This window comes from Brachyistius frenatus, unplaced genomic scaffold (genome assembly GCF_029030835.1).
Source record: "Brachyistius frenatus isolate BFR_SWC_R1_liver_20210118 unplaced genomic scaffold, ASM2903083v1 Contig_186, whole genome shotgun sequence".
Lineage (NCBI taxonomy): Eukaryota > Metazoa > Chordata > Actinopteri > Embiotocidae > Brachyistius > Brachyistius frenatus.
The window spans coordinates 578408-594626 of record NW_027210785.1 but is presented as its reverse complement, the minus strand read 5'-3'; the positions used below and the strand labels follow the sequence as shown (position 1 = coordinate 594626).

General features: G+C 42.5%; 1 protein-coding gene across 1 annotated transcript in view; it reads left to right on the top strand.

Annotated features, from left to right (window-relative positions):
* The window catches only part of hmcn1 (hemicentin 1), a 78343-nt gene that overhangs the window by 52910 nt on the left and 9214 nt on the right, over nucleotides 1-16219 (top strand). Inside the window, exons 41-85 of the mRNA XM_069718110.1 lie at nucleotides 715-890; nucleotides 999-1095; nucleotides 1563-1685; nucleotides 1802-1957; nucleotides 2432-2713; nucleotides 2822-2989; nucleotides 3709-3822; nucleotides 3990-4076; nucleotides 4192-4383; nucleotides 4501-4674; nucleotides 4757-4870; nucleotides 5057-5202; nucleotides 5292-5442; nucleotides 5630-5827; nucleotides 5914-6027; nucleotides 6126-6313; nucleotides 6832-6928; nucleotides 7091-7252; nucleotides 7421-7534; nucleotides 7628-7830; nucleotides 8147-8228; nucleotides 8347-8478; nucleotides 8760-8909; nucleotides 9172-9331; nucleotides 9622-9746; nucleotides 9869-10052; nucleotides 10490-10587; nucleotides 10727-11005; nucleotides 11098-11294; nucleotides 11386-11467; nucleotides 11651-11787; nucleotides 11875-12016; nucleotides 12147-12291; nucleotides 12396-12523; nucleotides 12620-12776; nucleotides 13034-13155; nucleotides 13302-13466; nucleotides 13702-13809; nucleotides 13958-14095; nucleotides 14175-14309; nucleotides 14614-14883; nucleotides 15027-15217; nucleotides 15410-15623; nucleotides 15761-15895; nucleotides 15978-16168. Coding sequence (XP_069574211.1) covers nucleotides 715-890; nucleotides 999-1095; nucleotides 1563-1685; nucleotides 1802-1957; nucleotides 2432-2713; nucleotides 2822-2989; nucleotides 3709-3822; nucleotides 3990-4076; nucleotides 4192-4383; nucleotides 4501-4674; nucleotides 4757-4870; nucleotides 5057-5202; nucleotides 5292-5442; nucleotides 5630-5827; nucleotides 5914-6027; nucleotides 6126-6313; nucleotides 6832-6928; nucleotides 7091-7252; nucleotides 7421-7534; nucleotides 7628-7830; nucleotides 8147-8228; nucleotides 8347-8478; nucleotides 8760-8909; nucleotides 9172-9331; nucleotides 9622-9746; nucleotides 9869-10052; nucleotides 10490-10587; nucleotides 10727-11005; nucleotides 11098-11294; nucleotides 11386-11467; nucleotides 11651-11787; nucleotides 11875-12016; nucleotides 12147-12291; nucleotides 12396-12523; nucleotides 12620-12776; nucleotides 13034-13155; nucleotides 13302-13466; nucleotides 13702-13809; nucleotides 13958-14095; nucleotides 14175-14309; nucleotides 14614-14883; nucleotides 15027-15217; nucleotides 15410-15623; nucleotides 15761-15895; nucleotides 15978-16168 — 6923 coding nt within the window. The remainder of the gene's footprint in view (nucleotides 1-714; nucleotides 891-998; nucleotides 1096-1562; nucleotides 1686-1801; nucleotides 1958-2431; nucleotides 2714-2821; nucleotides 2990-3708; nucleotides 3823-3989; nucleotides 4077-4191; nucleotides 4384-4500; nucleotides 4675-4756; nucleotides 4871-5056; nucleotides 5203-5291; nucleotides 5443-5629; nucleotides 5828-5913; nucleotides 6028-6125; nucleotides 6314-6831; nucleotides 6929-7090; nucleotides 7253-7420; nucleotides 7535-7627; nucleotides 7831-8146; nucleotides 8229-8346; nucleotides 8479-8759; nucleotides 8910-9171; nucleotides 9332-9621; nucleotides 9747-9868; nucleotides 10053-10489; nucleotides 10588-10726; nucleotides 11006-11097; nucleotides 11295-11385; nucleotides 11468-11650; nucleotides 11788-11874; nucleotides 12017-12146; nucleotides 12292-12395; nucleotides 12524-12619; nucleotides 12777-13033; nucleotides 13156-13301; nucleotides 13467-13701; nucleotides 13810-13957; nucleotides 14096-14174; nucleotides 14310-14613; nucleotides 14884-15026; nucleotides 15218-15409; nucleotides 15624-15760; nucleotides 15896-15977; nucleotides 16169-16219) is intronic.

Sequence of the window (16219 nt, the reverse complement as noted above, 5' to 3'; positions counted from 1 at the left end):
GTTCTTTTCTTTTTTTTAAATCGGTAGTTATCAGTAGTTATACAATAATATACAATAACTCACCTATGGCAAAATCCATCACACAACAATAACAACGTTGTTTGTTGTCTGTTTTGCTTGGTTGTTTAAATATTTTAAAAAAAACTTTGCACTATTGTTTAGTTAGTTTTAATTTAATTATTATATTTTATTTTATTCTATTTTATTGTATATACTGTGCATTTTTATATTTAATATTTTTTACTGTTATTTTATTTCCTTCCTGTATCTATAAATGCTGCTGTAGCGAAAGAATTTCCCCTTGGGGATTAATAAAGTAACTATCTATCTATCTTATGCATCTCAGTGCGTGTTAGCAATTTCCATGGATAATAAGTTTCATTCACTCATTCATTAAGTTATGAACATTTTTGCGACTCGTTTAATGGTGCTGTCATAGTCCGAGCTCAATTAATACTTAAAGAGCACCAGATGCCCAATTTAGACACAGCTTGTGTATCTCAGGAAGCAATTATTCTGTTCACTCATGAGGTAATCTGAACAGTTTACATCATAGCATGCAGGATAACTTTCACATAAACTGACCATTAGTGTTAAAGAGCATCAAAATACCCACTTAGAATCAGATTTAATTTGTTCACAGTATTTACGTTGTTGATGATTTTCTCCCAGAAAGTATTCGCTGTTATCGAAACATTTTCATATTTGCCACAGTGCCACCAAACATCAAAGGCGAAGAGGTGAATGCTACAGTGATGCTCGGTCGTCCGGTGGAGCTGCAGTGTCAGAGCGACGCAATCCCTCCACCTACCCTCTCCTGGCGCAAAGATGGCCGCCCGCTCTTTAGGAAACCTGGTCGGACTGTCTCGGTGGATGGCAGTCTGCTTAAGGTACAGCTTGTCAGAAATTATCTACCATCTAATATACCTACGATCAATTATAATTTGTTGGCTCTGTTAACCAAAATTCAGTTATCTATCCGTGAATGTGTTTGGTAGGTCACTCGTGCCCAGGTGCAGGATTCAGGCAGGTACACCTGTGAAGCCACCAATGTAGCTGGCAAAACAGAGAAGAACTACAACCTCAATGTCTGGGGTGAGTTTTATCTTAATTTATAGCTGTAATTTTTTTGTATGTCATTCTGTTAATAAAAAGAAGTTCTTTTTTGAAAACATTTAAACGTGCGGTGGATTTTTAGTTCCAAGTTGTATGCGGACTATTAAAGCCGAGCCAACTCTCAAAAGGTCATAGTTTCCTGTGTTTGTCCTGACCTGAAATCAGTGTTGTTGATCTGAAGTCACATTTAGTTTTACATCCACTCTTTCTTTAACAGGGTCAATGTGGAAAAAATGTATATAAACAGCTTTTGTCTGGGGAAGCTGGGCCTATTTAGTTTTCATTCTTATTTTAGATTTTAATAAACAGACAGTCTCAGGAGCGTTTTTGCTGCAGCAGCCCATCAGCATTCATCTTCTTCACTCTTATGATAACCCACTGAAAATGTACAATGTTTTTTGAATGTGATACAAGCGCCTCCCTTTGGTCTCCTGTTGCTATTACAGTTTCTCCCAGTATCCGTGGCTCAGAGGAGGTGTCTGCTCTGACCGTGATTGAAGGAAGTGTCATCACTCTGGTGTGTGAGTCCAGCGGCATACCGCCCCCCAGCCTTACTTGGAGGAAGGATGGTGAGTGTATGTGTGTGTTTAGACATGGGGATACAGGGTGAAAACAAGGGCAAAAGAAACTGTGTGGGTGGCATCGCTGAAAACTTTACCTAACCAATATTTTGTGCACGTTCCAGGTTCTGAGCTGAAGTCGGACCAGCGGCTCAGGATTTTGTCAGGAGGTCGTCAAATGCAGATCTCCAGCGCTGAGAAGACAGATACAGCCTCTTACACCTGCACAGCCTCGAGTGCAGCTGGAACCACCTCCAAGGAGTACAGCCTGCAGGTTTACGGTACGTACACACAACCAAATCATCTACTCATACAAGTGTTTCCAGTTGCTGTTTTGTCTTCTATTCCTGGAAAGTAAAGCAAACAGGCTGAGAACTACACTGTCAGAGGAATTTACTGTTGGTTAAATCACCAACATAATGCTTTTAATACAAAGGGACTCCTCTCCTGCTCAGAAAGTGATTTGTTTTACATGGATAGTACATAAATGTGAGGAAGACAGTAAAAGATAAAGCAACAGTCCAGAAAAAGGCGAGAGCACTGGAGACTTTAAACGGAAAAGCCAAGAGAAGCATTACATTTTTAGTAAAAATGACTAAAACATCATGCAAATACCTGGATCCTCTTATTGTGACCGGCAGTTAGAAGTCATACCGTATGAAATAATGAAGATACATTTACAGTATATATTTTTACACAATGTGGCTGTACATCTCTTGAATGACAAACAACTCACCCACTTCTTCGCCCTTCAGTCCGCCCTTCCATCAGACGCACTGAAGGCGACACAGAGGACATTACTATGACAAAGGGAGGTGATGTGACCCTGCAGTGTGCTGCGGAGGGCGTGCCACGACCTGCGGTCACATGGCTGAAAGATGGACGGCCCATCACAGGCCAGCATGGTGCTAAGGTGCTGAATGAGGGGAGGCTGTTGCAGATCAAAGATGCTAAGGTGTCAGACACGGGACGCTACACCTGCATCGCTGTTAATGTGGCAGGACAGGCCGACAGCAAGCATGACATCAGTGTACATGGTATGAGTTAGTGATTGTTTTTAGTTGTTTGTTATTGTTGAAATCATCGATCGTTAGTTTTGGAGTGTTAAATAATCTTTCTGTCTCTTTTTCTCATTCCTTGTTCAGTCCCCCCGACTATAATTGGTCAGGTACAGTTTCCAGAAAATGTGAGTGTGGTAGTGAAGAACCCGGTTGCTCTGAGCTGCGAAGCTTCTGGCATCCCTCTTCCTGCCATCTCCTGGCTGAAGGATGGTCGACCAATTAAAGCAACAAGTTCAGTGCGCGTCCTCTCAGGTCAGTTCCTCTTTGGCTTTCTCTGATGTTTTGAAGAAGTTGTTGCTAATTGAATATTATTCAATAGTTGTATGTCATCTAAGATATCTCTTAAAGATCTTTGTAAATGTTTTCTCAAAGAGCTGCAGACTCAATTGAAGGAAGACAACAAGAGTATGAATGATAGTCAGAGGAGCAATTTGAGCTATTTTGCCCCCCAGCCCAGTTGCAAAAGGAGTTGCAATTCATCACCAGTAATAAGATGATTTATGCTCCCTAAATTGCCTTTTCAGAACTAAAAGAACCATGTATCATTATTTGGGACCCAAACAAATGTTATTATTTCAGAAAAACTTGACAAAATAAGGTATGTATGACATTACTGTCACCAAAGGCTCACATTAATAATGCAGTAGACATTGTCTCAGTGTTTTTCAGTTGTTTTCTTGGGAGGTTTTCTCCTGAGTCAAAACTGTTTTTCAACAGATGCTATTAATCTTAAACCTTATTAACGTGGTTTATAAATGTTTTAACAGCTGCGAGCCAAAAGATTTGAATTCTTTGTGTTAATTAATCCCGGTGTTCTAAGAGGTGTGATGTACTTTCACCAGACTTGAAATGTTGTTCTTGATGTTGTTTGTGTTTTCTGGAAAATTGACAGGTTTTTGCCGACCTAGCCTTTAAAAACATTCCATTGTGGCAATAGATAAATGATAATAATTGATCTGTTCAACCTCAAGGAGGGCGCAGCCTGCGTCTAATGCACGCAGCAGTGGAGGATGCTGGGAGGTACACTTGTATTGTTTCTAACAGCGCTGGAGAGGAGAGGAAGAACTTTGACCTCGACATTCTCGGTAATGACACAGTACACATGTAATAGAATTTCATTTTATGACTTAATACTGTTTGAAAATCTTCAGATTAAAGTCACTGCACAGATTAAAAAATGTTGTATTATTAAGACGTTTGTTTTTAGGTTCAACTTGAACAGTGAGAACCATTTAACTGATTTGATTGACAGTTCCGTCAAGCATTGTGGAGGAGGGAACTGTGATGGATACTAAAGTGAAGGAGAAACACAACATCACTCTCACCTGTGAGGCATCTGGTAAATGACATAATCTGCTAATGAAAAATGCCTTGATCAATCCTTAATGTCGGTTACAGTAAAGATAATCTCTACACTTTACAATGCAGTTAACTTCCTTTTATTAAATTCTCAGGCAATCCTGTACCAGAGATTAAATGGCTGAAGGATGGACAGCTGTTGGTGCCTGACGGGCGCCACCAAGTTTTGTCTCACGGCCGCTTTCTCCAAATCTCTGAGGCCCAGGTTGCAGACACCGGCAGGTACAGCTGCCTGGCAACGAACAGCGCAGGAGACCGCAGCAGGCATTTTAACCTCAATGTCCTGGGTACAAAGTCGGCTCTTTTTAATCGATTTAAGAATGTTTCATAATTAAATCATGTGGTTTGAGCTGGAATACAGGCGTGTTCTTAATTTGATTGGTTTGTGTCCTCTTTTTGTCCAGTTTCTCCCACCATTGCGGGATCAGGCCCTGACATGTCCGCAGAAGAGGTTACGGTCACCCTGAGCAGCCCCACCTCACTGGTGTGTGAAGTTCAGTCTTACCCTCCTGCTCTGATCACGTGGCTCAAGGATGGCTCTCGATTTGAATCCAGTCGTAATGTCCGGGTGCTTCCAGGTTTGAGAGCACTTTTGCAGACAAGAGACTATAAAGATGACATCAGAATAGAGTGGTACATTTCTGACCTTTGCTTTTACAGGTGGGAGAACGCTGCAGATTCTCAATGCTAAAGAAGAGGATGCTGGGAGGTACACCTGTGTGGCCACTAATGAGGCTGGAGAGACACTGAAGCACTACGAGGTCAAGGTTTATGGTGAGATTCTTACATCTTTGAAAACATGCTATGCCTTTCTTTACAAGAAAATAAAAGCTAAAATCACAGATGATAATTAGCAGTGATCCAGTTTTTAACAATCTGTAAATTCTTGAAACAGTATGCGAAGAAAAACATACATAAATATGTCTCTGTGTTAACTCTAAGTCTGTTTTTCGACCCCAGTTCCTCCACAGATCAATAAGAATGGTATCCCTGGAGAAGGACTGGTCCCTAAAGAGGTCAAGATCAAAGTCAACAGCACCCTGACGCTGGAGTGCATAGCTCAGGCCTTTCCTACCCCAGCTCTGCTGTGGTATAAGGATGGACAGGTAGCAGCTCAGTATACTTGATATCTGTAACATATTTTATTCACACAAAGTTTTTAAAAAGGTTTATCTCTTGTGCATCTTCTCCACAGATCCTGCGGACGGATGACCATGTGTCCATCACAGCTAATGGTCGCATTGTTCAGATCAAGCATGCTCAGGTGTCAGACACTGGCCGCTACACCTGTGTAGCCACTAATATAGCTGGAGAGGATGAGAAGGACTTTGATGTAAATATACAAGGTGAACTGGGTTGACTGATGTGTTAACTGAGACTATTGTTAATAACTACAGACACAACATCCTTTGAGATAAATGCAAGAAACATACCATACACTTGATCTTGTTTCTGACCTCATCATGAAATAAAGTTACAAAAATGCTCAAAGTAAGGCTAAATCTTTTTTATATTTTTTTCCCCTCTCTTCAGTTCCACCTAATTTCAACAGGCCTGGTGGAGTCGGTGATTCCACATCTCCTCCAGGCTTCGGAGGTGATGCTCGAGATGTGATACTTAACAATCCTATCTCTCTGTACTGTGAAACCAACGCCGTCCCCCCTCCGACACTCACGTGGTACAAAGATGGACACCTGCTAACCTCTAATGACAAAGTTCTGATCCTGCCAGGTGAGACACAAAAAGAAAACAGTAAGAAAAAGACGAAAACAGACAGAGAATCAATTCGTACCAGTCTTACACTGTTTTATTCTCAGGTGGGAGAGTGTTACAGATTCCCAGGGCCCAGGTTGATGACTCAGGCAGGTACACATGTGTAGCTGTCAACGAAGCAGGAGAGGACTCCATCCAGTATGATGTTAGAGTGTTATGTGAGTGTGGTATAAATATCAGTCAGTTTAACAGAGCTGGGAGAAAGTCATTTTAAAATAAAAAACACTATTCATGGCGCATATCTGTCCTGCACCAGTACCTCCGACCATACGGGGAGCTGACAGCGACTTGCCTGATGAAGTCACAGTCCTGGTCAACAAAACTACTCAACTAGACTGTCAGGTGGATGGAAACCCCGCCCCCAAGATCACCTGGTTTAAGGACAACCAGCCAATCAGCTCTAACGGTCCACATAGAATTCTGTCCAATGGGCGAGCACTTCAGGTAATGACCAGGAAACACAAGCACATTACCAGAGGCTACAACATTAAATGTGCATTAAAACCAAATTCTAGGTTGATTTAATCCAACATACCATCATCCAGAAACCTCAAAGCTTGCAGCTGCAGGTAGAATAAACATAATTCAAACAGGGACAGAAAATATGACAAATTAGGAAGTAGTAATTTTGAGGTAAATTGTATGATTGATATTAAGATATAACATTTGTTTGAGGCACACTCATGTCATAGTTCGCATACCTATTTATCTACTCACTCAGTCTATATTCTTTCCACAAAATAGAAGCCTGTACCTAATAAAAAGGCAACCTACAGTGTTGGATTTTTTTTTCCAGTGCAATTTTCACAATGTTATGTATTTATATTGTATGTTTCAAGTATTTACCTTTCTAACTTAGCTGCGAACATTACATCTAATTTCAAGATTGCTAAACTGTTGCTTAATCTCTTACAGGTGTAATATGTACTTTTGACCATTAAATGCAGTATTTTCTCCATCAGGTGTTGACTGCTCAGGTTTCTGACACAGGGCGCTACGTGTGTGTGGCTGACAATGTGGCTGGAAGTGCAGAAAAAACCTTTAATCTTAATGTCCATGGTGAGTTACAGGAGGATATTTTGAACTGCATTTCAGTGTTAAATGTGTGAAAAACAAGCAAAACTAAAAGATGGAATAGATTTCCTCTGCATTTTCTGTCATGTAGATGACTGTAAAAATTCAGTTTGCTGTATTAAATGTTGTCTCTCTTATTCCTTTCAGTGCCTCCCACCATTATCGGCATGAGTACTGAGAACGTGACAGTGGTGGTGAACAACTTTGTGTCTCTCTCTTGTGAAGCTACTGGCTTCCCTCCTCCTACACTAAGCTGGCTAAATGACAGGGGCCCCATTCAGGCCAACTCCAATGCACTCATCATGCCAGGTACTGAAATGAGTTATCTACACCTATAAACTCACATTAAAATAATAATAATAATAATAATAATAATTGGAATACCTAAATATTGGCATGCTTTTAAAAATTGTCAAGATAAAGAACAAACGTCACATTAGATTCTGAATGTGTCTGTGTCTCCATTTGTCCCCTCAGGTGGTCGGACTTTACAGATTCTGAAAGCAAAACTCTCTGATGGAGGGAAGTACACCTGTGTGGCCATGAATGCAGCAGGAGAGGCTTACAAACACATCTATCTCACTGTTTTTGGTCAGTCCACATCTACCCTGGATTCTTCACTGTTGCCTTGTTTTGCATCATAAACTGACAGTAAACATGTTTCCTCTCTCCTCTGCCTTGCAGTTCCTCCCAGTATCCGGGACAATAGCGGGGACTCTCCTGTGGTGGTGAATGTGCTTGTTGGGAAATCTGTGACTCTGGAGTGTGAGTCCAATGCTGTTCCTCCTCCCACCACCAGCTGGTACAAGAATGGCAGAGTGGTGACAGAATCAGCCAACCTGCACTTTCTAGCAGACGGACAGATCCTTGAGATCAAAGGCTCAGAGGTGAGAGATGAACGGACACCATGTCATCTGTTCCTTGTTCTCTGTAAGTTTTCAGTCATCAAGTGTTTTTTTTGTTCTTTATGTCTTTTGATTGAAGTTTTTGTGAGAGTCCTCTGGGTCCTTTGCAATAATATTTGCCACTGCTCAAATGAATTAAAAGAATATATTACATCCCCTTGCAAAGATAAAAAAAAAAAATTAAAAAAAATCCCTAGTAGCTGCAGGCAACAGATTATTTAGTGGCAATGGGATAGGACATATTGTTTGTAATGTTTTTGTTTGCATCAGGTTTTTTGCATCTATGTCTCTTCTTCAGGTATCTGATACAGGACAATATGTTTGCATGGCCACCAATGTCGCTGGACAAGTGGACAAGAACTTCCACTTAAACATCTATGGTAGGATATTCTAAATGTTAATTTATGAGATACTTACAATGCACAAAGTTTAAACAATAATTAATGCTCGCAGGACAATATCATGGAGATATCACTCTCTCTCTCTCTCTCTCTGCAGTACCTCCCAGTATCGATGGCCCAGCAGAGGGGAGTGTTGTGGAAACCATCAGTAACCCAGTCACTTTTGCCTGCGATGCTACTGGAATCCCTCCACCCAGTCTCACGTGGCTGAAAAATGGACGCCCCATAGGTAAGCCTATGTACAGGTTTGAGTGAGCTGCACTTAAAGTTTGTTGTCTAACTCAAAAACCAAAGAAAAGACAGTTTTATCATCTGTTTGAAGACATCCAAACAGATCCATTCAATCTAATTAGCAGTGGTTTCTCAACAAATTTACACAGGATTAAAAAATATAATTAAGAAAGAACAGGTCTTGTGTGCATAGTTAAGGAAAGACAACATTTCACAAGAGTGGCTTTGCCAGTATCAATGTATTTTTCAGAAACACATGAACTTCATTATTTCCTTTAGAGAACTCACAGTCTCTGGAGATGCACATCTTCTCAGCGGGCAGCAAACTGCAGATTGCACGGTCGCAGCTTTCTGACAGCGGCACGTACACGTGTGTGGCCTCCAACGTGGAGGGCAACGCACGCAAGAGCTACCACCTCACCATACAAGGTACATGCATGTCTTTCAGTCTCAACCCACTATGTAAAAATGCTAACCCTTTTTGAGAAAATACTAGACAGGGAGTCATTTTGTTGCAACACATTGCTCGTGCTTATTTTGACAAGTTCTCATCATACAGCTTTTGTATCCATGTTTATTTTCAATTTATACAGTATGGTAATTTGTTAACTTACTGGTTGATCCTATATTCTATGTTAATTTCTAAAGTTATTGACTGAATTGCATCTAACACCAGTAATTCTCTCTTCAGTTCCTCCCAGTATCTCTGGATCAGAGATGCCCAGTGAGCTGGGAGTCCTGCTGAATGAAAGCATCCAGCTGCTCTGTCGAGCCCAGGGAAGCCCGACTCCAACCACCCAGTGGCTGAAGGATGGGGAAGCAATCAACACTTCAGGAGGCAATGGGCTCAGGTAGGTACAGTAATGCCTGGCACCAAAAAACTGTTGAGAAAAACAGAAATCTTACAGTATGCCGGTCCAGACACAAGTATTTCGCTAATAGCTGATTTAAGATACTGTATATTGATTATAAAAAAATAAAGGACTGAGCACGTTATTCGAGAAAAAAAAAAAGAAGGTAATTTGTCTAACATTAATGAGATACCTACTACCTACATGAGATTCATCATGGAAGAGAGCCTGTCAAAAAGGTTGCTTGCAGTGCATTCTTGACGACGGATGTCTGCTGTCTTTATGTTCAGGATCAGTCCAGATGGCAGCACGCTCACTCTGACCCGAGCTCACACCACAGACAGTGGCAAGTACACCTGTGTGGCCACCAACGCTGCAGGAGAGGAGGACAGGATATTTAATCTCAACGTGTATGGTGGGTCTTTTTCAAATACACACTTCATGTATTATCCAGTGTAAACAGTCACCGGTTTGTTTTTTTATGATGACAAGAGGATTTTTCTCACATCAGTGACCTTACTCTGTTTTTCCTCCCAGTGCCTCCTGTGATAGATGGAAACAGAGAGACTGTCGAGGAGCTCACCACAGTTCTGGACAGTTCTGTCAATATTGAGTGTGTTGCTACAGGCTCTCCTCTTCCTCAGCTCAACTGGCTGAGAAATGGCCTGCCTCTGCCGGTCTCCTCCCACATACGACTCCTCTCTGCCGGACAGGTGCTTCGGTAGGTCAGTGGACAGGGCACATGAAGTGGATGATCATATTGTTGCCTCACTTTTGCTGTCAGTGACATTCTTCTTTGTTATGTAAGCTAAGGGTGAGATATAGATAACCCCTTTGGCTTTAAACTCTACCAAGAGATATTAGTAAATGTTATTTTAGTATTCTTGTTTATTTAAATTATTTATTTCTAATAGGTAACTTTTTTTTGTTGATTATCCCACTTTGACAACCATAAAAGCATTTTAAAAAGGAGTGGGATAAAATTCTCACATTTAGAGATGAATGTTTTTTTTTATAAAATATCACTCATCCATAATGCCTTTTTTTTTTTTTTTTTTATCAATAATGTTATCTACAACAATAAAATAGCTTTTCTCCACTGGTTGGATATTGACAGTTCATGTGATATTTACACGTCGCATCTTTTGAATCTGTCAGGATTACACGAATCCAGGTGTCTGACGGTGGAAGCTACACCTGTGTCGCTTCAAACAGGGCGGGAGTCGATAACAGACGCTACAACCTACAGGTGCACGGTGAGTCTGATAACTTTCTACTTCAGCAAGAAATAACAATCAGCTGCGTGTTTTAGTGTTGTGTAGTTCATGTAGCAGTAGTTTGGATATGAGAAACTGAGAAACAAAAGCTGATGAGTTGTTAACTTGCCCTCTTCAGTCCCTCCTGGTCTGGACGGAGCAGGGAGCACAGAGGATGTGACTATAGTCAGAGGAAACCTGGCTACTCTGCAGTGTATTGCCGATGGGACCCCGACCCCCACGGTTTCCTGGCTCAAAGACGGAGCGACTCTCGTCCCTGGACGCCACCTCGTCCTCCTCGACCTGAATACCACCTTACAGATTGGCCAGACCCAGGTCAACGACACAGGACACTACACCTGCATGGCTAACAACAGTGCTGGTCAAGCTAGCCGTCACTTCAACCTGAAAGTTCTGAGTGAGTGAAAGCAGATTTATAGCTCTTATTCTTCAGCTTTCGATTTCAGGATAAGAAAATACATTTTGTTTTGTTTACATTTTCTTTGTCAGACCCTCCACACATCGAGGGGTCTGGTGTACCAGCAGAAGTATCTGTGGTTGTTAATAATGTCCTGGAGCTCCAGTGTGAGGCCACAGGCATCCCTGCACCCTCTCTAACCTGGTTGAAGGACGGACGCCCGCTACCACAGACGGACAGCCTCCGCCTCCTCCGGGGAGGAGAGGTGCTCCGTGTGGCCTCGGCACAGGTCGGTGACCAGGGATTGTCGCATACTTCCATTGCATGCTTAAATTATGTCTGCGTATTTTTCCACTGTTTTTCCGCTTTCTCACACTCAGTTGGAGGACACAGGCAGATACAGCTGCTTAGCAAACAGTCCAGCAGGAGATGATGACAAGGAGTTCCTGGTTCGAGTGCATGGTGGGTAACAGATGTGTAACAAACATTAGCAGTGTGAAAGCTATATAATTCAGGGGAAACAATCTCTGCCTTGCACGAAATTTACTTATATCAAAAGTACAAAATAGGAAGATTCAGTCATATGGTCACTCAATTGATAAACATAACAATTTATAACCTTTTTCTTTTCAATGCCTCTCTCAGTTCCCCCTAACATCGCGGGAGAGAGCACCCCTCAGGATGTGTCAGTGCTGCAGAACAGACAGGTGACTCTGGAGTGCAAGTCTGATGCTGTTCCGCCTCCAACTCTTACCTGGCTCAAAGATGGCCTATCGCTGCAGGTCAGAAAACAAGCAGTCGACTACCAACACAATACTATGATCATACTTGGCACATATTTGTAAAAGATTTTTCCTTTCTTTGTGTAGGCCTCCGCTCGTGTGCGGATTCTGTCTGGTGGTCGCTACTTACAGATCAACATGGCAGAGCTCAGCGACAGAGCTCAGTACACCTGCGTGGCGAGTAACATTGCTGGAAACACCACACGACAGTTTAACCTGACTGTCAACGGTACAGTTACATAACTTAACTCTACAATTGCTGTACTGCATATATATATATATCCTCTCAATAATTCCCTTCTTAATTAGTTGATTTCATCATCCAAATATCTGTCAATATTGAACATGTGTCCCCTCAGTGGCCCCGACTATCAAGGAAGGCTCCCAGACAGTGTCCGTGCACATCGACCAGCCAGCAGTGCTCGAATGTATAGTGAGTGGAGTGCCACCGCCTCGGGTCACCTGGAGGAAACACGGTGCAGTACTGGGAGGAAACAACCGCAGGTAAGGCACATGACGTACAGTCATGATGTCCTTGTTTTATCATTATTTTATATCATTTCATATAGGCAGTCTGTATTTAACTCTGCTTGTGATGGGGTGTGCAGGTACACTTTTGCAGAGGATGGGTCTTTACACATCCACACAGCTCAGGTGACCGACACTGGGCGCTACCTGTGTATGGCAACAAATCAGGCTGGAACTCAACGCAAGAGAGTGGATCTGCAAGTATATGGTGGGTTATAAATATGTATGTACATGCAACTGTGTTAGTCATGGAAAAAAACACTATTACTAAATTACCTTATCATCGCCGCTTCTCATCTTTTAGTGCCTCCTTCCATCGCTGACAGTCGCACCAATGTGACGGTTATAGTGAACATTCAGACCACTCTGTCTTGTGAGGCCACCGGCATACCCAAACCCACTGTCAGCTGGACGAAAAATGGTCGAACTATCAATACTGACCAGAACCAGAATATGTACAGGTTGATCCAGGTTTCCTACCTCTCTTTCCTACTTTTAAGATTTTCAGAACTTATGTTATCTCTGGAACTTTAACGCCATTTCATAGCGTACTTATTCTACCTAGTTCAAATTCATTTCTATATTACATGAGCATATATTAGTAGGATGATTTTTCACAAATATATAGTCCTATCCATCTCCTATATGTTTGTAGGCAGTAGAATACATCGGAAAACTGCTTCCAAATACTAACATCACCTCTTTTAATCATTTCCAGATTATTATCATCAGGTTCTCTGGTAGTTATAGCACCCACGGTGGAGGACACAGCGGTCTACAAGTGTGTGGTCTCTAATGAGGCAGGGGAAGACTCCAGATCCATCAACCTCACTGTCAACGGTGAGTTATTCATTGGTTGATTACAGAATGGTCATCCTGGTTATAAATATTTTGCTTCATGAAATGACTAAACTTTATTTCTAAACAGTTCATCCGTTAATGTCAAGTTCAATATGATCTAACTGTTCTGTGTCTGTCCTCTATAGTTCCTCCGTCTATTGCAGATGAGCCCACAGAGCTAGTTGTGACCCGACTGTCCCCGGTGGTCATCGCTTGTACTGCGTCTGGCGTCCCAGAGCCCACAATCCACTGGAACAAAGATGGCATGAAGCTCCCTAAACAGGGCCAAGGATACAGCATCCTGCCAACAGGTCAGAATCATATCTGTGCAAATAACATCTGTTCTTCTCAAAATTTAAAATTTTAGATGGTATTAAATTTCCAATACCACAAATAAGACAAGATCAAATTCAAGATTTATATCTGCTTTCTGAGTTTATAAAAATGTCAGTTGTGAGTATGGATATGGACGTGTCAGTGAGGACTTTGGTAATTACCTTTAATCATATTGACTTGTGTATAATTTGTGTGTTGATTTGCACTCAGGTCCAGTAGAGATCACCTCAGCTGAGCTCAATCACTCTGGACGCTACTCATGCATGGCAAAGAATGCTGCAGGCTCCACCCACCGCCACGTGCAGCTCACAGTGCAGGGTAAAAACATCCTGACAAACAATAAACACATAGACACACCGCTGTTTGAAGGCTGTGTAGACTCCAACAAGCCAAATAAAAATATAACTTCTTATTTTATGCTTGACATCTTTCTGTGCTTCTCTTTTTTTCCCATCCCTCTCCTCAGAGCTCCCAGTGATCCAGTCCCATCCTCCCACACTGGATGTGATCCTCAACAACCCCATCACTTTGCCCTGCAGGGCCACAGGCTCGCCCAGGCCTACCATTACCTGGCAGAAGGAGGGCATCAACATACCCACCACAGGTAAATGAACCTGTCTATGTGTGTGTGTCAGTAATCATAATTAATAATCAATGACATTGTGTCTCTTGCCTCATGCTAGGTGGCAGTTTCACAATACTCCCTAATGGAAGTCTGCAGATCTCCAAGGCCTCTTTGTCAGACGCTGGGACGTACATATGTGTGGCTCAAAACCCTGCAGGCACAGCGCTGGGCAAGACCAAACTCAGAGTACAAGGTAGGTGACACATTCAGGTCATGGCATATCATGCACCTTACAATCTAATTTATTCTAGTACGGTAGCCCTGCAAAAATGTTACTTTTGAAAACAGGGCGAGATACATTTTTTGTGTTGCAACATCAAAATGATCACATGTCTCTGGCAACTTCAGAGCTGGCTTGATTATACTCTCTTTAACCTGAAAGGTAATAGTTATGTCACAACTTTACTCCCTTCAGTCATCTAAATTCATCTTTTCCAATGATGTCAGTAAATCAATTAACTCCACATGATATTTTGTGTTTTCAATGTGACCTGCAGTCCCTCCAGTGATTAGCTCAGAAACTCAGACATACCTGGCACCTGTGGACTCCTCTGTGACGCTGCAGTGCCAGGCTGAAGGGTCCCCTCCACCCTCTGTCACGTGGCATAAAGACAGTCAGCTGCTGAGTGAATCTGTACGCCAGCGGGTGCTCAGTTCGGGATCCCTGCACATCGCCTTCATTCAGCCGAGCGATGCTGGACGATACACTTGCACTGCTGCCAACGCAGCGGGCACCGTCAGCTTGGAGATGAGCCTCACTGTGCAGAGTAGGTTTAAGGCCATACAGTAATTTAAACCACATGATTCAACACATCACACGACATTTGTGACATGAAAAATGAAGTCAAAGCAAAGCAGTTAATTTCATAATGACTTTAAACTTTGTTTTCATCCTCCATTATCTCTTCAGTTCCTCCCTCCATTCGTGGTGGAGAGCAGGAGGTGTCAGTGGTGGAGAACAGTCAGGCCCAGCTGGTGTGTGTTGCAGAAGGCATCCCTCAGCCCACGCTCTCCTGGGAAAAAGATGGTAATCCTATCAGTGAAAGTACTGGCGAGTACACGATCCTGCCCTCTGGGGAGCTGGTTATTGACATCGCCCAGGTAAAGAATAAAATTGACAGACACCAAATTGTATTCTGGTTTGCTGACGTTTGTAGTGGTTTTGACCTTTCTTAGCTGTGTTTAGTATCAGTTCCATCCAAAAGACTGTTTATGAACGAATTTGTCTTGCATTTGAAATTTCTTTTGTAAATGCTCCTTCTCTCCTGCTCCCTTCACCCCTCACTGCACCAGCCTGATGACGCAGGCACTTATACGTGTGCTGCCACCAATTCAGTCGGGCAAGACAGTTGGACGGTGACGCTTTCGGTTCATACTCACCCTGTCTTCACTGAGCTGCTTGGAGATGTGGCCCTCAACAAAGGAGACCGCCTCGTGCTGGGCTGTGCGGTCAGTGGCATCCCCCTACCCAGAATCACATGGGCCTTCAACAACAACATTGTCCCAGGTGTGATTGATGAAGAGAGAAACTGGTTTATTTTGGAGGAATATTTTAGTCAACTCCTTTGTGTTTTTTAAATGTATAACAGGGGTCTTGTTCTTTGGGTTTGTCCCTTTCTAACTGTGTTTTTCTATCTGTTGTAGTTCACTATGATCATATGAACGGTCACAGTGAGCTGGTGATGGAGAGAGTGAGCAAAGACGACTCCGGCACCTACACCTGTGTGGCAGAGAACAACGTAGGAACCATCAAGTCACTGGGCTTCGTCTATGTTAAAGGTAAAACCAAACTCCCATGTAAGTGATTTATACATAATGCTTGGCCAAATGTTCTGATTTCATTCCCACCTGTGTTCTCCAGAGCCTCCCATCATTGATGGGGACCCTCACTCCAATCGTATCGAACCTCTGGGCGGTAATGCCATCCTGAACTGTGAGGTTCGAGGAGACCCACTGCCAACCATCCAGTGGAGCAAAAACGGAATAAACATCCAGATCAGTAACCGAATCCGTCAACTTGACAACGGCTCCCTGGCCATCTATGGCACAGTGGTAAGATAACGCATGAGACTAAGACTTGGTTTGTGTAATACTAAGTTGCAG